The sequence below is a fragment of the Saimiri boliviensis genome, chromosome 2, assembly GCF_048565385.1.
Source record: "Saimiri boliviensis isolate mSaiBol1 chromosome 2, mSaiBol1.pri, whole genome shotgun sequence".
NCBI lineage: Eukaryota > Metazoa > Chordata > Mammalia > Primates > Cebidae > Saimiri > Saimiri boliviensis.
In genome coordinates, this window is record NC_133450.1 from 204,277,824 (window position 1) to 204,300,409 (window position 22,586).

Consider the following 22,586-nt stretch of genomic DNA (forward strand, 5'->3'; position numbering starts at 1 on the left):
GAAATGTTTTAGTTAAAGATTTTATATTCAGGCATGCGCAAATATACACACACAAACACACATGTTCTGGGTCATGATGTAAAAAGTTATTTTTATTATGACTTGCAGTCAAAAAAGTTTGAAATACATCGGTCAATGGAGACCACCAAAAATAATAAACATGGAGCTTCCACGAAAAGTAATAAACATGGAGATTCCTGGTGTTAATGTCAATAAGGATCAATATTGAATGTAACCAATCTTCTGCTATGGAATCCAAGGTAAGCTACAGAGTTCTCAGTTTACCATAAGCACTTAGGTTTTACTTTTTTCTCTTACCCTACACTTGTAGGCAGGGGCATGGGCAACAGAAGGAAGGAGGAAAACCCCTAACGGCAATGATTTACTTGGAGTGGTATCATTTTATCTCATTATTTTGAGAAAAGGCATTTTTTAAAAGAGTAATTTTCAGGTGGCTAATTAAAAGGCTTTCCTTCTCCCCTATAAAGTCATACTGGTAGCGTAAAAGTGAACAGAAATTTTAAGTTGTCATTACAGTTCTGAGATTATAAATGGTCTAAACCAAGGCAGTCTGTGATTTTGTTTTTGTTTTTGCAAAATATGCAACCACAGACACAGACAGAAAGTGTAATCTTGTCCTAATCTACTTTATCTGCCTGTAAAAGGAAGATGATTGGAATTATCCTGTGGAGACCAAATCTGTCCTCTCCATTTGTAAACATGCTATACAATCATTTTCTCCAATCAACCAGCATGACAAGACAATGTTTGGCTTCTGACTTTCAGGAACTCAATGGTAAGGGTCACTTTAGTTCTGGTACAAGGACTATTGTGTGCCACCCTAAAGGTACCTCATCTTGGAAGTTTCTTGGTTAGGCCAGGGTTAGCACTGATTTGGCAGATGGCTGTAAAATAAAGTATCCAGGGCCAGAGACATTAAACACCAGGGTTCTGACTTTGGCACAGGCCTCAGAAAGCCTCTGAGAGGACACAGCTTCCTTTTTTTTCAGGTGTGTAAGAGGGAGGTTAAAATAAGTTACTTACAGGGCCCTCCCTGAAATAACTAATTTGAATGCAGTTCTAAGATTTTTATCCAGCTTGCTCTGCAACTTTGTCTATTAACTCCTTTAATAACAGCTTGAACTCTTTTAATAACTATTTCTGCCAGTCTCCTTTACAACCACCCCTCAAACATCCAAGGTTCCATTAATCTCCCTCAGCCCAGATACTTTAAAAACATAAAGTAAAATAAAGCTAATAAGGAACAAAATTTAAGGCTTTTTCTTTTTATTTCAGCCAAGGAATGATGCATGCTACAGATTAATCTTTACTCTTCCCGACTTGGTTTTTCAAAGAATACCACCATTTCAACCCCCAACGAACATGGCACTTGTTTGTTTCTTCCCCTTCTAATTTATTCCAGATTTTCAAGTGTTTTCTTCAGTAACGCAGCTTTCTCCCGTAGTTCAGGTCTGCTGTCTGGCTCCATAGTAGCTAAAGACTCAATTAGGAGCACTCTGCATTCAGATGTCAAACATTCCCACTGTTTAGATTCTGCATGAAAAAAACAAACAAACAAAAAGAAAAAACCCCAAAGAATCCTTATACAACAAGCAAGAAAAAAAATTAAAAATATCCTATCCCCCAAATAAATACAAAGCAACCTCTTGGTAACAGATGCGTACATAATCATTTTAGGTTCAACAGGTATCTCAAAACCTAATTCGTGACAACAGAATAGAGGCACATCAGGGAGTTTCCTCTCCTTCCGGTGGTATCAGTGGAAGAAAAAGAAACAACTACACTGAAGCATTGCGGGAAGAAGGAATTATCAAGGCAAGGCACACAGTAGCAAAAAAGTCATTTCAACAACACCATTGCAAGGCCACTTCATAAGATATGGTCAGTTTAAAAAAAAAAAAAAAGAAACTTATAAGAAATTTCATAATTGCAAGGTCAGATTAAGTAGATGAGTGTCTCCCTTTTCTTTAAGGAAAGCACCCAAGAATATATACACACTGAAATTTTTAGAAAATAAGAAAGTCTATCAAATCGTAAATCTTGTTTACAAGGTTCTGCCACTTTCTAGCAATGTGGCTTCAAGCAAGTTTAGCTTGCCTTCAGCCTCCTTTTCCTCATCTGGACTATATTAGTACCTATCTGCCAAACTCAGAATTTGGTAATATGACTAAGTGCCTAGCTCTTTTACCTCAACAAGGAGAAAAGGGATTGCGAGATGTTTAGTGTTACTGAGTCTAAAAGTTCTGTTTAATGGAGCTCTAAGAAATGTGTTTAAATTGCTAAGACAAGACATAAAAGTAGAAAAGAGCAAACAAACAAGGTTACAGGAAAAATGAGTCCATCTTCCACATTCTTAATCCATGAAGTTAAAACAATTTGAGAGACAGAGACAAGAAAAGGGTCCTCCTTTTAAAATCGGTAACAGATACACCACTGGAGAAAATGCTAACAGTTTCCCCCCACCCCGCCTCAACCCCCTGATAGACAATCAGAAGAAAAAGGGGTTGGGGGAGAAGATTAAGAAAATTGCTACTATCAGAGTTGATGACTCAGGTAGGTAACTGTTAAAGTGTTTTTCCAACTCCACTTTTCAGTGTGTCGTTCTGCTTATTTGCATGTACACATGCCACTGCCAACCACTTCCTGTAATTAACCAAGATTAAATTATGATTCATGATGAAAACAAAAACGTTTTTAAGACAACTATAGCTTAATAGCATATTAAAAATATATAAATTTAAAGAGTACTAAACTTAAATATTTAGTAAAATTTAACAGTTTTCGCTTTGTCCATTCTTCTTGCATGTGCATACATACTGATTTGCATTTCAGAGGATATGCTTAGAGTATAAGCAAAAATGAAACAAACAAACTCTAAAACATATGCCCCATGGCTTTGTGGTCCTCCAATCAGAACTATCAAGAACTTACCTTCAAGTTTTTTAAGTAGCAGTTCTATCACAGATAAAGCTTCTGTTCTCACAGATGAGTAGGTCTTATTTTCTAAAAAGAAAAATCAACAGTTCAGATGGCATGCCTGAAAAACACAACCTCCAAGATTAAATTTGTGCTACTGAAAGAAAGATAGCCAGAAATTACAACTCTAGGAAAAGGTATATTTATTTTTTTTTTTTTAAAGGAAGCTTCCCTTTGCCAATTATCAACAAATACTTGAAATGTGCTAATGTCCACAGTCTTTACTTTGGGAAAACAAAATCCTGCCAGCCAAGTATACCAATCACCGCAACAAATGGCAATATTTAAAAGATCCATTTTAGAAATGGGAGATCAAAAAACAGTATCTCAAATACAAAATCATCTTCACATCACACATAAGAACAATCCTTAGGTCTGCATGATCCTCCTCATTTTACCAAAGAACATTATATGACCCAGTATTTAGGCTGATCAGGGACACCTGGAACCCAGCAAAGGTAAGTCTGTTGGCTGCCAGTTCTTTATCTGTAAAAGCATGTTACTGGCAGCAATGGCAACTGAAACATGCTTCCTTGGCATCCACTCTTTGACACGGCATCTGGTTCACAGTGAAACTGTCTACCAAAAAAATCAACGCACAACCAAGCCCAAAGCAGGGTAGACATGAGATGAACCTGTATCATCTTGTTATGCTACAAAGTACAGAAGTGCTACAAGGAATGATGGTGATCTGTAAAAGGACACAGGAGTCAGCTTGAAAGGGCTTCCACTGGCCAAATGTGGGCCAATTTGAGTAACAAATTAGATTTAGAAAAATAAATTATATATAAACCATCTGAAGGGGGAAGGAATCCATGAATCAATGCCAGTAACAGATAAATATGCTAAATCTAGAGAAGAAATTTTAAAGAAGAGAAACAGATTATTTGAATGATCTTAAGGTCTGTTCCCACAGCCTACTTATTAGTCACAAAAGGAAAATACAGTAATTATCCAGTAGAGAAAACTGATAATACCTTGACCAGGTAATCAAAATTAACATCATAAATGATGACAGATGGACACTGCGTGCCTCTTATTGTGAGAAGGACACATCACTTATGTAATTATCCCAACTGGGAATTCATAATCTGGATCTAATCATGAGAAAACATCAGGCAAACACTAAATGAGAAACTTTTTTTTTTTTAAAGGGAAGTCCAGGGGACTTCATTTTTCAAAATTGTCAATGTCATAAGACAAAGAAAGGCTGAGGAAGTGTTCCAGATTGAAGGAGACTAAAAAGATGCGACAACAAAATTGAATAAATAATCCTGAACTGGAGGCCAAGACCGGCAGATCACTTGAGGTCATGAGTTCGAGACCAGCCTGGCCAACATGGTAAAACCCTGTCTCTACTAAAAATACAAAAATTGGGAAGCTGAGGCAGAATCGCTTAAACCTGGGAGACACAGGTTGCAGTGAACCAAGATGGCGCCACTGCACTCTGGCCTGGGTGACAGAGCAAGACCGTATCTCAATCATCATCATCATTATCATCATCATCATCATAATCATCATCCTGGGCTGGATTTCCTAATGGAGGGGAGGAAAAAAAAAATCCTATAAAGAACATTACTGGTTGGGTGTGGTGGCTCATGCCTATATCCCCAGCATTTTGGGAGGCCAAGGCGGTTGGATCACTTGAGTTCAGGAGTTCGAGACCAGCCTGACCAACATGGTAAAACCCTATCTCTAAAAAAATACAAAAATTAGCAGGCTGTGGTAGTGGACACTTGTAATCCCAGCTACTTGGGAGACCGAGGCAGGAGGACTCCTGGAACCTGTGAGGTAGAGGTTGCAGTAAGCCGAGATCACACCACTGTACTCCAGCCTGAGTGACACAGCGAGACTCTGTCTCAAAAAAAAATAAAAATAAAAGAACATTATCAAATCAAGTGAACAAACCAGAATATGAACAATAAACATTTGCTTTAAAAAACTGCATCCATGTTTACTATCTACAGTTGAACATTGTACTGTGGCACACTAAATAACTGAGGAACAAGGGGCCTGATGTAAGAAAATACTTTCAAATGGTTCAGGAGAAAAACATGTATATAGAAGTCCAAATGACAAAGCAAATGGCACAAAATGTTAACAGATGATACAGGGTAAAGTGTATACATACTGCAGAGTATTATATGTACTGTTGTTGCAATTGTTCTGTAAGTTTGAATTTACTTTCAAATAACAATTTTGTAAAAATACTTGATGAAGGTTTTTCTAAACTGGATGCTAAAATCCTGTTATAGTTCCAGATTTAAATGTTCCAATTAAGGGGTACACATGGAGTATATTAAGTAGCAGAGTCCAGTAGTTGTTTCAGAAATTTAGGTCCTAGGAGAAGATAAGAAATACTTGAAGCTCAGCTCTTTAGCTTTAAAATTAGGACTCCCTCATCAGTTTAGTTTACTACACTCACCTAAAGAGTATGTGATTGATTTACAAGTTTCAAGCAGAATTTCAGCCAAAGCCTCAGGATCTGCATGTTCTTCTTCCAAAAGCATTAACCTATACAAATCAGAAAGCAAGGTATAAATGCTAATTATTAAGAAACAGTCTAAAACTTTCCTGTCACAATTTCTATTTGTATGTATCATTGTCACTTTAGCTACTAGTTTTTAAATGTATTAAAATTCCATCAATTATATATAAAATGCTGCAGGGGGGGAACAAAATTCAGAACTGAACAATGAAGCAATTTACCCCTGAAAAAAGGCATTCATTGATTGCAGCACTCCTAGCTGCACTTTCCACGTGCTGAGTTTTAGCCGTTCACACATCAATTTGCACAGCTCCTGACGATAACAACCTGGGGGAAAAAAAACGAAGTGGGACAGAGCACAGGAGAGCATAAAAGAGCGAGATAGAATACATGAGGGACAGACAGAGAGAGCAGGAGAAAGGTAGAGGGACAGAGAAAGAGGGAAGACAGGGAGGATAAGAAAGAGAAAAGCAGGAGAAAGAGAAATAACACAGTAAATACTTTTAATTAAAGCCACTGAAACTTCCCCCAAAACTTCAGCATGACTTTGCACTCAATCCCCAAACAAATTTCCTTGATCAGAAACTGCCCCCACAAAGGTGCAATATAATTGTTCACAAATATTCACTTTCAAGGCGTACGATCCTCCAGGGAACCGAGAAAGCATTTTAGTCATACTCCCTTTGCCCCTGAAAACTCCCGGAATGACAGCCAAAGAAAGGAGAACTCTGGAGGCCAGGCGCTCCTCTCTAGATGCTCACAAGCTTCTGCAATTTGTAGGTTTACCAAGAGTCAACAGTGCTTTATCATAAACCTGTTATGCCAACTGCAACTGTTATTATAATTATATAATTAATATTATGCCAACTGATGAATCAGCAGAAAACTCAACAAAGAAGTTATTTTTAATTACTGTAGGATTTAGTAGGGGTCAAACAAATGTAAAGATGGGGGGAGGAAATAAAAAATCTAGAATTCTGCACTAGGATTGCCTCTTAAGAGCTTGAACTTCCTCTGTTTTTAAGAAACAAAGCCCAGAAATTGTAAATATATATGAGAAGCCAATGGGCAACAATTAGTTCTTAAAGAAAATGCCTTGGTTCTCAATAAATGCACATTTCTATGTCTTATATTAAAATAAACTGCTTTATGTTTGTATCATGTTTCTCATATAATTCCCTACTTTAATTTTCTCTACCTATCAAAGAAGAGTTAATAGTCTCTATGGTGTCATATTTGTGGACTTCCACTGCAGTCTATAACATAATATTAAGAAATAAGACCACTTACAAATTTGTATCTTCTGAGAAACCCTTCCTGTAAACATAGCAAATATGTAAGTTCACACAAAGGATGGCAGGGCTTAAAGAGAACCTTAACTCTGACTCTAGACATAGCCAATCACAAATAATCAACAATACCTTTTATAACATTCAATAGTATTGTCGGTGGGCATGGAGGCTCATACCTATAATCCCAGCACTTTGGGAGGGAGGCCAAAAAGTGGGAGGATCACTTGAGCCCAGGAGTTTGCGACTAACCCGGGCAACACAACAAGACTTCACTTCTTTAAAAAAAAAAAAAAATTTAGGTGGGCGTTGTGGCACACACCTGTAGACTCAAAATATTTGGGAGGCTGAGGCGGGGAGATCACTTGAGCCCAGGAGGTAAAGGCGGCAAGGACTGCAGTCCAGCCTGGGCAACAGAGCAAGACCCTATCTCAAACAAATACTAAGATCTTCAGTGGGATGCACCGTAGGACCCAACACACAGCAAACTTAACAGGTAGCATCATCCCTTCTTGGCCTTTTGGCTAAGATCAAGTGTAGAGGGTAGCATCATCCCAAGGTTAAGTCCCTGTCAGAGGACTCCAAACTATCTGCCATCTCATCCAATAATAAAGGTTTACTGTTTAATCTTTGGGAAATACATGTCCAGTTCTAAAAATCGTCCAAATAGTAATGAGTTTTTCACTGAAACAGGGATTTTGCTTGCTTACTGAACACCTGGTAACAAGGCCATTCATTTTAGGACAAAGAAACCCCATTAATTAACTTTGTGGATTCCTCAGAATAGAACTACGATCATTAAGAAGACGAGCAGAACTCTTCTATCAAACTAGCTGCATAAAATGTATCATGGTTATTATAGGTGGAACTGTGCCCCCAAAATTCTGTGTTGAAATCCTATCCCCCAGTACCTCAGAATGTGACTGTATTATTATTAAACAGAAGACAGGGCCCTTAAAGAGGTCATATGAGTGGGCCCTAATCCAGTGTGCCTGGTGTCCTTATAGGAAGAGGTGATTAGGACAGAGACACCAAGACCATGTGAAGACACAGGTAGAAGACAGCCATTCCCAAGCCAAGTAGAGAGGTCTCAAAGAAACTAACCCTGCTGCCACCTTGATATCAGACTTCTATCCACCAGAACTGTGAGAGAATAAATTTCTGCTAAGCCACCCAGTCTGTGACACTTTCTTACAGCAGCCCTAGCTGCAATAGTACAATGATCAGTGAGATGATACGCTCATGTAGACATAAAATTTCCACTGGATAATTCTCATTACTAATCAATCAGGCTCGATAAGAAACAACAACTGTAACTTGTCATACAGAAAATCTTTGCTCTCATTAAGTAACCTCTGGTTACAGCACTTCTTCAAATGTGGTTTCTGGTGCTTACGTTGGGTCTCTGCGTTTCGGGGCCAGGCTTTTCCCAGGCTTTCAAAGGCACCCAGCAGATATTCCAGCTGGAGCTCCTTTTCCTTCTCATTCTCATCTTCATTTTTGGTTGTCCGGACTCCACTGCTTTCAAGTGAGTTCTAGGATATATCAAAGAAAAGAGAAAATTTAATATTTTCTTCTTCAAAGTTACAGGTATACTATTAAAGCTATCAGGGTACCAGAGCAGGAGACGTTAACCAAGAGTTAAACGGTAAATTCTCTACCATAAGCTTCCCTATTTACAATAAGAATTTATAACCGGAATACTGTATCTCTAATACATTTAGGAAATACTTTATAGGAATCTGTAAACAAAAGCTAAAAAATACTGCATATGTAGTCTTTTGAGCATAATATAAGAAGACTTATGTTAGAATCAGATATTAAAGATGGAAGAAACTCAGTAATGATCTAAATCCAAACTCTTTTCTTAATAGATAGGGAAACAGAGGCTAAGAGAAACAACTGGTCCAGCTCACTGGTGACGTAACCAACTTAAAACACAAGTCTCCCAAAACCATATCCTATTACTATGTTTGTAATGGAAATTATTTAAATAGCCTTATTACTGAAAGAAAACAACTGCAAATAGCAGCAATAAGAAATAAGAATGTTACTTAAAATATTTCATGTTTCCAAATAAATAGGTAAACTACACTCCTTTTTCAGGGGGACCAGTGCCCAAATTTTAAAAATGAGTATTCCATTTCCACATGAAACCTGAGTTATTTTTTGACCCAAATCCTCCACTATCTGGCAGAGGCAATTCACATGGCACACTGAACTTCTTGTCTTTAGGATGGGGGTGACTTCTGTACATGCTTGCAAGGAAAAGCTGATTATGACAGAAACTGTTTATTCACTACCAAATCCACCCTTCCCCTTATCCCATGGAAGGCAAATGGACAGGCAGAATGAAGACTCAGTCTGCTGCCAGGTGTGGCTAAGTACTGACCAACGGGATGAATGTAAGTGAAAGTGCTGTCTAGCGGTGCCCAGGAACTCTCCTCAAGAGAGAACTGGCATGTCCACTGTGATCCTTCATCCTTGCTTCACCTCCTCTGCATTCCTGCCTGGAACACAAACAGACTGTGGACCATAAGGTCGATGATCACACCCTAGATATGGCAGAGCTGGGAGCTGTAAAGAGCCAGAATACCTGAATGCTTTGTGATGCTCCCAATGCTGTGTGAGAAACAAACGTCTATCTTGTTGAAGGCCATATTTTGGAATTTCTCTACTACTTGCAGCTAAACTAATCCTAATAATTAGGTCATAGGGGAAAACACTTTTTTAACTTTTTCTTTTTAAAGTATAAACCAGAACTGAGGATACAGGCGCTATTACCTTCTTGATGAGAGGTATGACAATGTCAGAAAACTCCTGGAATCTGTCTTCTTTGGTGGCCTTCAAGACATCAGCTGCACAGCTGATTGCTACAATCTTGTATTTGAGATTCTCTTTGCTACATTCCTTCAGAACAGCCTGAAGAATTTCATTTGTGCTAGGTTGATTGGGCACAGACTTCTCCAGCTCTGCACTACAGGATCCACAAAAGCATGAGAAGTTAATAAACGCTGCAGCTTTCAGGTTCAGTTTAAGAAATGGGATCTTCACTGAAAGGACATTTACCTGCAAGCTGTCACCACACAGGCAATGGCTTTCAATAGCTCTTCCTATGGGGTTGAAAGATGAATACAATTAGGCCCAAACATGTCGTTTATACTCTCTACACTATGATTACAATTACCTTAGGAATTCTTATAACTATGACAACAAAAATTAACAAGTCACCATATCCTTAATGCATAATTTTAAGCACATTCACTAAGTTTTACTCGAAACCATGGATGCAGGATAATTATCTTCATTTCCATTTCATAGAAGCCTAAAGAGCTGATTTGACCAAGGTCTCACAGATAACAGTGTCAACCAGAGAACGAGAATGATGTCTAACTCGCCGTCCAGTACTACTTCAGTGCTGCATAAGCCACTATTGACCTTTACAACATAAAGATTATTATGCTGCCACATCTCATGTTTCCCACTGAGTCTTCACTGTAAGAATCCTACTATAGCCCTTGTGTAAAAAAATAACTGTTAATAATTCATAGGTCCCAGAGATGGGCATCTTCAGCCCCAGGTTTAGAAGCAGCCCACCTTGCTACTCTATTTCACATATGCCCAATCCTGATCTGTTCATGAGGTCAACAGGTACAAAATGAGGACAAGTTGGTTTAAAATATAACTTGGAAGGCTGAATATGAAAAATGCCTCTATCTCCAGCATTACTGTCCATTATACAAGGCCATGTAGGTTACAGTTTGAGAGGAAATACCACGGTTAGTCAGGCAAGGTTTACCCAAAGCTTCCCACTGCCTAGGAAATCTGGTTCATAAAAATAATCCAAGCCAGGCGCGGTGGCTCAAGCCTGTAATCCCAGCACTTTGGGAGGCCGAGGCAGGTGGATCACGAGGTCAAGAGATCGAGACCATCCTGGTCAACATGGTGAAACCCCGTCTCTACTAAAAATACAAAAAATTAGCTGGGCATGGTGGCACGTGCCTGTAATCCCAGCTACTCAGGAGGCTGAGGCAGGAGAATTGCCTGAACCCAGGAGGCGGAGGTTGCGGCGAGCCGAGATCGCGCCATTGCACTCCAGCCTGGGTAACAAGAGCGAAACTCCGTCTCAAAAATAATAATAATAATAATAATCCATCAGAAGTTACACATAATCAGATTCTTATTATGGAAAATGAAAGATGAAGTCAGAATTCCTTTAACTGAGCATGAACGGTTCCTTTACCTTGCCTGCCCATGTTCTTCCAGCCAGGCCCTGCAGCAATGCAGTAAGTATCATTCCCAGATATGGAGGTACTAGAGAGCTAGTCTGTTTTGCAATTGATGCCATGGCAACTGCACCCTGGGCCTTCATTTTCCAGGATTGAGACTGTAAAGCCTTCTGGGTAATAGTAATCAACTCCTGCAGGTATAATCGAATGCCACCAAAAGAACCTGGGTTATAAAAAGGAAAATTAAAACAACTTTTAAGTGACAAGAAAAATTAACTGATTTTTCTAAGTCTGAAAAAATGTCAGTGACCAATAGTCTAAAAGCAGTGATTCTCTACTGTTAAAATACATCACTCTCTCAAAGGGAGAGAAAGTGGGTTGGTGGTATGACTTATTCTCACAATAGTAGAACTTTGAACTTCAGTGCCCACAAAAGGTTATCACACAAATGGGCATCATCCATTAATATGTGTCAAGGTGAAAAACACATTTAGAAAATGACTCAAAAATAATATTCTAAGGCCACATAAATTCACACTCTCAATTAAAAATGTAAAGCTCTCCTTGCTCACAGAGTTTATATTCTCTCATGTGGGCAGTGATAAATGAGTAAAGACAAAAATCCTGAGTGCCAACCTTTAGAACTCAGTAATTTGGATGAATTTAAAACTAAATGGAATGCATGTTGTTAAGGTCCTGTGAAAGTAACTTTAGAGGAGTTTATGAATAAGGAATCCAAGTAAATGCATTGACATTTATTGTGATACAGCTGTGATTCCTAAGAAGCAGGTTTAACTCAGGCACCACTACTAACCAGGTACATTTTCCTGCCACACTTCAGTCCATAAGTTACATTCTTCTTTTTCAGATTTCTCCTCATCAGCAATTTCATGCATGCCTAAAAATGCCAGAGGCAGGACTTCTTTTGCATGATTCTTTAATACATCAGGGCTGTATCGTCCAATAGCATGAATAGTCAAAGCACAAGAGGTCTTGTAGATAGGTTCTGAAAAGGAGAAACCAAAATCTTTATGATATTTATTGTTTTTAAGGGTAACTGAAATAAACAGGCTATTGTTCAACTCCTGTAACAGCAAAACAAAAAGCAAACAGGTAAAATCAATTAGAAATGTTTCCAGAAGGCTGGGTGTGGTGGCTTACAGCTGTAATCCCAGCACTTTGAGAGGACAAGGTGGGCAGATAGCTTGAGCTCAGGAGTTTGAGGCCAGCCTGGGCAACATGGTGAAACCCTTTACAAAAAAATACAAAGATTAGCCAGGCATGGTGGCACGTGCCTGTAGTCTCAGCCACTCAGGAGGCTGAGGCACAAGAATCACTTGAGCCCAGGAGGTTGAGAATGCAGTGAGCCGAAAGAGCACTGCTGCACTCCAGCCTTGGCGACACAGCCAGACACTGTCTCCGGAGAAAAAAAAAAAGAAAAGAAAAGAAAAGAAACAAATGTTTCTAGCAAAGCACGTAAAATCATGGAGTGTAAGACCCAATTTGTACTGTTTTAGTGGGCTGTTAACATCTAAACTTAAAATGACATAAAATAGAAAAAAAAAGGTACCTTCTTTCTCCATATACCAGCCACTGAGCTTCTGCAGAAGTTTTTCAGTGCTGCTATCCCGTGAGGTCTGAAAAAGAAACAATCCTAGGTATTTCTTTATAACTGTTTTATTTAAGTTTATTAACTCAAAGAGTTTTATTTAACTAAGCAAGAAACAACTCACCCGAACTAAATGGCCCATGGCAAATGCACAGGACTTCTGAATCACACTGTTCCGATCTGTCAGGCCACTAAGCAAAGCACTCATAAGTTTACCTACCAAAAATAAAGAGGAGAAAATCTGATACTTGGTTTACCAAATGTTCCACTGTGTTCCCAGAACCAAACAAACCTAACCCTGTAATTAACATCTGATTTACTCCACAGTTTAGATCTCTGAACGTTTTATTTATATATCCATTTGCTTCCTTTCACCTGATGCAAGTTAAAATTAAACTGTGTCTAGAATATCATGGAAAATGTTGCAAAAATGAGAGCCAGGTATATAAAGAACATTAGTCCTGTGCAGAAGCCTATCTAAGAAGAGAAAAATGCTGACATAAAATCAGCTATCAATGGTAAGTAAGTCCTCTGGAATAGAGGATACTTTTGCCTCCTTATACCACTAAAAAATAATCAAATGTTTATGAACAGTGAAAAGTTGCTAAACCTGATAAACCCTCCACCTCATGTAGACAAAGAAATGAGGGGATCAGGGGACTGAGGGAAGAAAAAGCACACAGCATCACAAGCACGTCTGAATAATTATTTTTCCCTTTTTAAAACTCTATCACACAAGACAGGGACATGCAAAAATATCACCACACATCAGTTGACAAACTCACCTGAGTAAGGTGTTAGGTCCTGAGGACACTGAGTAGTTAATGACACAATGACATTGGCACAGCCGCCCTATAGGGTTACAAAAGCAAAGGTCTATAACTGATGGTCACAATGTTCTACCCACCAAACCATTGGCTTAGGTGCCAAAAACTTAAAGATATAAAACACATGAAGCCTAATACCTCCTCCAGGATTCAATATAGAAAAAGGAAAACTCTTAAACTAGGGATGCAGAGATGTTTTTCTAAACCTCCAAGAGAAAGATGGGTGATCTCAGACATTGTGAAAAAGAAAGAAAATTGCTTGTCTTCTGGAAAAGCAAAATACATCATCTCGTTCATCATTGTGCTAACATTTCTATTTCTAGAAATTTAACCAAATATCTTCAGATATGCTTTAATATTTTTTCAAAAACTGAAAATAAGTCAGGTGTTCTTTGATGGAGTAAAATAAATTATGTTACATCCATACAATGGAGTATCATACGGCCATTGGAAGAGAACACTGCAGAAGATACATGTGCAGAAAAGACTGGAAGGAAACACTCCAAAATATTAACAGCAGTTATCTCTGCATGGCAAAATTCTAGAAAATTTTTAACTTTCTCCTGATCTATAAATGCTAAAATTTTAAAATACCAGCAAAAGTGTTAATTTTGTCATAAGAAAAAATGTTAGTTATTAATTTGTTGTTAAAGGGGTAGTGGCGTCTGATCCTTCAAACATCTTGAAAACTAAGACATTTTTCTATTCAAACATGCTGATACCTCTGTGAAAAATGCAACTGCCACCTAAAACAATCCAGGCCCTAATAACCGAATGTGCATTTCCATGAACTGCTAATGAATGACAACCCAGAACGCATGTGCATGGCAACCAGAGAACAGAAATGATTCCACTAAATAAGTTAACGCAATACTTACTGAACAGTTATATGTTTTATTTCTTGAACCAGTTACATGTTTTCAGTTATCAGTGCAACCACAAAAACAAAACGGTTTGTGTACAATAATATTAGCTTTTATGGTAAAACATAAATTTCAAACATGATGGTTCTTGTATCTTTACGGCCAAAACTAATGAAGATACACACATACTCTTGAGAAAAGTATACCTACCTTAGTTCCAAGACCTACACCACTTCTGATCAGTTCACACAACCTAGGAACTAGCTCGCCCAGGACCGACACATCAAGATATTGCAGGCACTTTTGAAAAAGAATAAATATAAAGGTAAGCTTTGGCAAATAATTAAGTCAGGACCACATCTTTAATTAAAAACTGCCCTTGTCAAACATGTGCCCACTGGATTTGACATGAAGTTGAAAAATCACTGTTTGATTCTGCTCTGATTTCATTATCAAAACCACCATTGTACTACGAACAGAAAAAATTATTCATCAGTGGTTCAACACTAAAAACAGACCATAAAAATTAAAAACATCAATTTGCTAAAAAAGAAAATAAACAATGAATACCCAAGAATAAAAATCTTTCTGGGCCTACTTCCTCTTTATCAGTCCATGTTTAGCATAAAAATCCCAAACTAAAAATTGATCTCTTCAGTGGGCCTACCCTACCAAACCCCTGTAATAAGTAAATTTCTTAGATGATTTTTCCTATAAATTGCTGGCCTTTGTTTTTGAAAATGCAATAACATGTTTTCTATTACTAATGAATATATCTAAATGGTATTCACTAACTGTTCCTATTTCTTTAAATTTTTATTTCCCCCCAATAATCCAACTAAGATATAACATTCTTAGACCAAGTTTTGGTAACAGTCCTCCAGCGGGTACTAAAAAATAGCTACTTCTTTTGTCTAATTTATCATAGTTTTTGGTACATTTCGATTTTTTTAGGGATTGGATCTATACCTTCAGAGTCCTGCTAAAGATACAGATCTGCTGAGCAAATTAATTTCCAGTAGTTTACAATCATAGCTGACTAACCACTGAAGGGAATGCCTAGCAGAGTAACTTTACCAAGACTGCAGGAACTTTAGAAACCAGAACCTCAGGGCCAGGTGTGGTGGCTCACACCTGTAATCCCAGCACTTTGGAAGGCCAAGGCAGGCAGATCACAAGGTCAAGCGATCAAGACCATCTGGCCAGCATGGTGAAACCCCATCTCTACTAAAAAATACAAAAATTAGCTGGGCGTGGTAACGCAAGCCTGTAGTCCCCGCTACTTAGGAGACTGAAGCAGGAAAATCACTTGAACCCGGGAGGAAGAGGTTGCAGTGAGCCAAGATCACACCACTGCACTCCAGCCTGGAGACAAAGTAAGACTCCCAGAGCAAGACTCCGTCTCCCCAAAAAAAAAAAAAAAAAAAGAAAGAAAGAAAGAAATCGGAACCCATCTGTCCAAGTTGATGGCAGAAAGGAACCTCCTTGTGAGGACCTTTATCTGCGCCACTGTACTTCATTATCACTGCCATGCAGTTAACATGAGCTGTTCTGCAACTCAAATTCCATTCTGTGAATGGGGTTTTTTTTTTTAATAAACTGTATTTAACTTAAAAAAAAAAAAAAAAGAAAGAAATCAATCAGAACCTCAGAGTGCCAAGCAGCTATTTACTGCAAATTCCTTCCTATTATTAAAACATATCAACATTGCCCAATCTCTTCACTTACCATTATGTTACCTACTCATTAAATATTTCCAGCTTATAACCTTCCTAGTTCCTCCCAAAGATAACGATTACACAGAGGCACTACTCTTAACCTTTCTAAATCGGCAGATCAAAAGACTACAGATGTAAATTTAAAGAGAGCTCTTAATATGTTGTTGCCCCTTGTAATACAAATTTGAACTAGCCGATTCTGGTATTTGGGAAGTTATTTATTCCACTTAGTAACAGAGAAGAAAAGAGAACTATACTAAGAAGAAACTGGAGTCACAACAGCTGCTTGACTCATCCCATAAGTCTCTACTTCATTTAATGTAGCCTGAAGACTTTGAAGAATTATACTTGCAAGCAGGCAAACAAACCCTCTCGTTATTATTTAGACACTCACCATGTTGATTGTTTCCATCATCGGAGAGGATTTGGCAGCACTCAGCCGAGCACTATCCATCGCAGCCTGAAGAACAGAAATTCAAGTCACTCGGCACATTCAGTTAATTAGGAATAATCCACACAAACACCCATAAAAGACTTTCACTTCCAGACTAAAGAACTTTAAAAAAATAATCTGTAGCTGTAACAAAGGCAAACATAAGTCTAACTCTAATTTCTTTTGACCTATACTCAACAATTTACAGGAGAAACAGCACCTCACTACAGGTGAGAAATTCAGATAATAGTTAAAACGTTAGCATCGTATGGCTCTGGGCAAGTCATCCAGCCTTCCTGAGCCTGAGGTTCTCCATCCCCTAAATAAAGGAATTGACTAATTTCTAAGGTTTTTAAAATTGAAAAACAGTAGAAAATTTTCTATGTGTAGTTATTTAACTTCGTAATCAATCTTCGTATCTACAAAGGTATTTTAATCCAACTGTGCTGAAGGAGAGGTTCACACTATCCAGATATGATAAAGGAGAAAAGTAAGGCATACACAAGTGACTTGCCTAGGGCTGCAAAGTTTAGACTAGGATTTATGTTTCCAAATTCTCAACTCTTAGTAAACATCCTATGGGCATCAGAGAAGGGCAAGTCTACTGTTGACAGAGGGAAAAATAATGAACGAAGAAGAAACAGCAATATTAGAGGCAAGGGGTAAAGAGAGTACGTTATTAGAGAAGTTTAGGCAAGTTAAAGATCAAACTGAACAGAGAAGAAATGTTATATATGACAGGGGGGTTAATAGTTCTAATTTAAAAATATAAATTGAAAAAAAAAACAGTCAAATAGAAAAATAGGCATGGAATATAAACACAATCACAGAAGAAATACAAACAAATAATACAATATGAAAAAGCAATGGACAATGTTAGGAAAAGAAAGTGCAAATTAGAAAAATAAGATTCTTGTTATCAGATATACATTATTCAACAGTGCCAAAGGTATGGAGAAAAAAGAACACTTAAAAACTTAGATGCTGCAAAACCTCTCCATCAAAAATTCAGAATCATCTCACTGTAAAACACTATGCATACATTAAAACGAGTAAGTGTATATATAGACATGATATACTGTAAATGTAAAAAGCAAATCACAAAACAACATTCACAGTCTGATACTATTTTTAAATTTGTATGTTTGTTTGGTTTGGTAGCCTATGACTAAAAAGGAATTTTAGAGAAGGCACAGGGCACTTTTGATAGCAGGTACTCCTCAGGGAATGATACTATGGTAATGGGAAGACCTTCTATGGGATTACTTTCTATCATTCTGTATTAATTTTTCACAATATGTTTCATCTGAAGTTTTTAAAAAATGACTCTCATCAGAAACTAGGTGACTACATTATACCTAAAAAGCAGAACAACTTTGAGATATGCCAAAATTTAGGTGCAATATTCTTTGCTTATAGGGCAGGGGAGTCCATGGAAGGGCTGTGAAGGTATAGATCGAATCCCTACAAAAATTGAAATGTACAAAAAACTATGTTAAACAAATGTTAATTCATTTTTTAGATGGAAGTGTCAGTTTTCATCCAATTCACAAAATAGTGTATGAGCTGACAACTTCTCACCAAGAAACAGTAAAGTACGGCATGTGGTTGGAGGGGGTGAGTTCTTATAGAGTAGTGAAAAGTATCATTCAAATGAACCTCAGTACATCAACAGGGCTCTTCCCTCATGATACTTACCAACATGCCTGTGCTATCAACTCACCTTTTCTTGCTCTGTCGCCCGGAGGCTCAAATAATTGAGAACTTGGGGCTCCAATACACTTAAGGACTCTAGCAGAGCTGGAATGAGTTTTGGTGCATGTGGTTTCAACATGGCTCCTGCACTTTTGCTGATCTTCACAAGGGTGTTGATGCTACAAGCATATGGAACACAACTCCTGAATCCTTTTAACAAAAGTAAGAAGACCTACAAATCTAACCGTGGGGATGTTGTAGAGTTTACCGCATTAAAGCATATTCTCACATGCTTACAGAGCCTGGTCTTGGCATAATTTTTTTTAACTTTTATTAAAGAAACTTTCAAGCATGTATAGAGGTAGAAAGAACTATAATGAACTAGGAAAAGCCTATTTCATTAATAGTAGGAATAAAATTCCATGTATTTATTTATAGTAGAAATTTATATTTCTAGTGAAATTTTACAGTAGAAATTTATAGTAGGCATTAAATGCCATATATGCTCCACCCAGTTCAACAATTAGCAACATTTGACCAATTTTGTTTCATTTATACCTCCTCCTCCATATACAGCCACTATTCTCTCTGCCACTGTATTAGTCATGTGACGCATGACACATTTCAGTCAGTAACAACAGACCATCATGTCCAACAGTGGTCGCATAAGATCATACGGGAATATCTTAGAGATACTGCAGGTTCTGTTCCAAACCACCACAACAAAGCAAGCCACATAAATTTTCTGGTTTACCAGTGTATACAAAAGTTTTGTTTACACTATATTGTAATCTATTAAGAGTGTAATAGCATTATGTCTAAAATAAAGTACACTACTTAATTTTAAAATATCTTAATGCTACTGATCATCTCAGCTTTCAGCAAGTCATTGTTTTTTTGCTGGTGGAGGGTCTTACCTCAATGGTGATGGCTACTGACTGATCAGGGTGGTGTTTGGTGAATGCTGGGGTGGCTATAGCAATTTCTTAAAATAAGTCAACAATGAAGTTTGCTGCATCAATGAACTCCTCCTTTCACAAAAGATTTCTTTGTAGCAAAGGATGTGGCTTGATAGCATTTTACCCACATTAGAACATCTTTCAAAGTTGGAGTCAATCCTCTCCAATACTGTTGCTGCTTTATCAACTAAGTTTATGAAATATTCTAAAGCCTTTGTGGTCATTTTAACAATGTTCACAGAATCTTCACCAGGAGTAGCTTCCATCTCAAGAAACCACTTTTCTTTGCTCATCGCTAAGAAGCAATTCCTCTTCTGTTCAGGTTTTATCATGAGATTGCAACAATTCAGTCATGTCTTCAGGCCCCACTTCTAATTCTCTTGCTATTTCCACCACATATGCAGTGACTTCCTCCACTGACATCCTGAGCTCCTCAAAGTCATCCATAAAAGTTGGAATAAACTTCGCCGAACTCCTATTAATGATGACGTTTTGACCTCTCATGAATGATGAGTGTTCTAATGGCACCTACAATGGTGAACCCTTTCCAGAATGTTTACAATTTGCTTTGCCCAGATCCATCAAAGGAATCACTATCAATTGCAGCTCTAGCCTTACAAAATACACTTCTTGAATAGTAAGACTTGAATTTATAGCAGTCATGAAATTACTCCTTGATCCATGGGCTTCAGAATGGATACTGTGTTACGTTAATAGGCATGAAAACAGCATTCATTTCCTTGTATCTCTCTATCAGAACTCTTGGGTGACCAGGCATATTGTCAATGAGCAGTAATACTTTGAAAGGAATCTTGGTTGTTTTTGTTTGTTTGAGCAGTAGGCCTCAACAGAGGGCTTAAAATAGTAAATCATGCTGTAACAGACAGGCTGTCATCCAGACTTTGTTGTTCCATTTCTAGAGCACAGAGCAGATTTAGCAGAATTCTAAGGCTTCAGGATTTTCAGATGTGTAAATAAGCACTGGCTTCAATTTAAAGTCACCACCTGCATTAGCCCCTAACAAAGCAGTCAGTCTGGCCTTTGAAGCACTGCAGCCAGGCACTGACTTCTCTGTAGCTATAAAAATCCTACATGGTATCTTTTGCCAACAGAAGGCTGTTTCATCTCCATTGAAAATCTGTTGTTGAGTGTAGACATCTTTATCAGTGACCTGAGTTAGATCTTCTGGATAACCTGCTACAGCTTCTGTATCAGCAACTGCTTGCACCTTTATGTTACTGAGACAGCTTCCTTCCTTAAACCTTATGAGCTAACCTCTGCTAGCTTCCAACTTTCCTTCTGCAGCTTCTCTACTTCTCTTAGCCTTCACAGAATTGAAGAGAGTTAAGGTCTTGCTCTGAAAGGTTTGGCTAAATGGAACTTTGCGGCTGATCTGATCTTCTATCCAGAACATTCAAACTTTCTGTTAGCAAAAGGCTGTTTTACTTTCTTATCATTTGTGTGTTGACTGGTATAGCACTTTAAACTTCCTTTAAGAACATTTCCTTTACATTCACAACTTGGTCGCTCGCCACAAGAGGCCTAGCTTTCAGCCTATCTCAACTTTCAATATTCCTTCCTCACTAAGCTTAATCATTTCTAGTTTTCTATTTAAAGTGAGAGACAGGCAACTGTTCTCTTCACTTAGACAGTGAGAGGGCATTGTGGGGTTAATTAGCCTGATTTCAATATTGTTGTGTCTCAGGGAATAAGACACTTGAGAAGAGGGAGACAGATGGGGAACAGCTGTTCAGTGGAGCAATGAGAACACACACAACACTGATCAATTAAGTTCACCAATTTAAATGGGTGCAGTTCATACAACTCCAAAAGAATCACAAAGGTATCACCACAACAGATACAATAATAATGCAAAGTATGAAATACTGTGAGAATACCAAAATGTGACATAGAGACATGAAGTGAGCAGACCTGTGGCAACCCTGCATGAAGCAATCTGACTGCACCATCTTTCCAACTTCATGTAATGTTTGCACACCCATGAAATCACCTAACGACACATTTCACAGAATATATCCTTGTCGCTAAGTGACATGTGACTGCACTTGAAAGCATATCCCTTAACTAAACTGCAGTATGACTCTCTAAGATACAAAGGCTGTTCATCATAATCATAATACCATTTTCACACTTTAAAAATATGAATAATTTTTTCATATCAAATATCCAAATTTCTGTTTCATCAGCTTCTTAAAACGGTTTGTTTGAATCAGGATCCAAGTTCACTCATGCATTGCAATCTACTGCATTTCTTAAATCCTTTTTTTTTTTTAACAGTCTCCACTCTCCTCTTTTGTTCTTATTTTTCCTCACTGACTGTATTCCAATCATGTCATTTCACATGTTCCTCTCATCACACACCAGGGCCTGTTGTTGGGGTGGAGGGGTTAGGGGAGGGATAACAGGGGGTGGTGGGATTGGGGAGGGATAACACTAGGAGAAACACCTAATGTAGATGATGGGGGATGGATGCAGCAAACCACCATGGCATGCGTATACCTATGTAACAATCCTGCACACTCTGCACATGTACACCAGAACTTGAAGTATAATAAAAAATAAAACAAGTTCCTCTTTCCCCTGTCTGTACAGGCTAAATTGAGTTCACGTTCAATTAACAACAAACAAAAAGAATCCTTCCTAGGCAATGCTGTATGTGTCCTATTCCTCCTATTCCATCACATCATGATGCACTTTTTGTCTTTCTGTGCTGTGAGGAGTGATTGGTAGATTCAGGTCTGGTTGCCCTAAATCAAACGTTCTCATCAGCCTTTCACTCAGTGGATTTAGGGGCATCTAAAGATCACTACTCAGATTATTTAATGAGGAGAGCAAAAAGTGATGGTCTTAATCGCATCATGCTTTTGCATTTGTTAGGTGAGTCCTTCTAAAAAGAACTTTCTCTTATAAACTACCTACTTGCCATGAAATACTGCTGGAACTATTATTAATAATTTGTTCTACTTTTAAGAGTGAAATAAAAATGGAACAGATGAAGTTCTTAGACAGCACTGTAGTTTAAAAACAAATAAAACTCACAAACTAGAATCCTATACTATTGATTTTAACTTAAAGTAGCCATATATTATATCTAAAAGTGTAAGTACATTTTTAAAAAAATATGGGCACGGTGGCTCACGCCTATAATCCCAGCACTTTGGGAGGCCGAGGCAGGTGGATCACGAGGTCAAGAGATCGAGACCATCCTGGTCAACATGGTGAAACCCCATCTCTAACAAAAATACAAAAAAAATTAGCTGGGCATGGTGGCACACACTTGTAGTCCCAGCTACTCGGGAGGCTTAGGCAGGAAAATTGCTTAAACCCAGGAGGCGGAGGTTGAAGTGAGCCGAGATTGTGCCATTGCACTCCAGCCTGGGTAACAAGAGTGAAACTCTGTCTCAAAAAAAAAAAAAATTTCATCCTTGCAGGTGGTAAACAGCTTATCTTAAATCTAA

General features: G+C 38.0%; 1 protein-coding gene across 6 annotated transcripts in view; it reads right to left on the bottom strand.

Moving 5' to 3' along the window:
- Nucleotides 1–64: 64 nt before the first annotated feature.
- Nucleotides 65–22,586, bottom strand: part of ECPAS (Ecm29 proteasome adaptor and scaffold) — a 128,295-nt gene continuing 105,773 nt past the window's right edge. For 4 of the 6 annotated variants that reach the window (XM_039474887.2, XM_074395166.1, XM_039474884.2 and 1 more), the window contains 15 exons: nt 18,177–18,327; nt 16,415–16,480; nt 14,513–14,602; nt 13,398–13,464; nt 12,737–12,828; nt 12,574–12,640; nt 11,818–12,009; nt 11,018–11,226; nt 9,844–9,887; nt 9,559–9,751; nt 8,171–8,309; nt 5,707–5,812; nt 5,423–5,511; nt 2,953–3,024; nt 65–1,554 (listed from right to left, as the gene is read on the bottom strand). In XM_039474887.2, the coding sequence (XP_039330821.1) occupies nt 1,415–1,554; nt 2,953–3,024; nt 5,423–5,511; nt 5,707–5,812; nt 8,171–8,309; nt 9,559–9,751; nt 9,844–9,887; nt 11,018–11,226; nt 11,818–12,009; nt 12,574–12,640; nt 12,737–12,828; nt 13,398–13,464; nt 14,513–14,602; nt 16,415–16,480; nt 18,177–18,327 (1,717 nt within the window). In that variant the 3' untranslated portion in view covers nt 65–1,414. The remainder of the gene's footprint in view (nt 1,555–2,952; nt 3,025–5,422; nt 5,512–5,706; nt 5,813–8,170; nt 8,310–9,558; nt 9,752–9,843; nt 9,888–11,017; nt 11,227–11,817; nt 12,010–12,573; nt 12,641–12,736; nt 12,829–13,397; nt 13,465–14,512; nt 14,603–16,414; nt 16,481–18,176; nt 18,328–22,586) is intronic. The other 2 variants (XM_039474886.2, XM_074395167.1) reach the window with 1 other exon arrangement.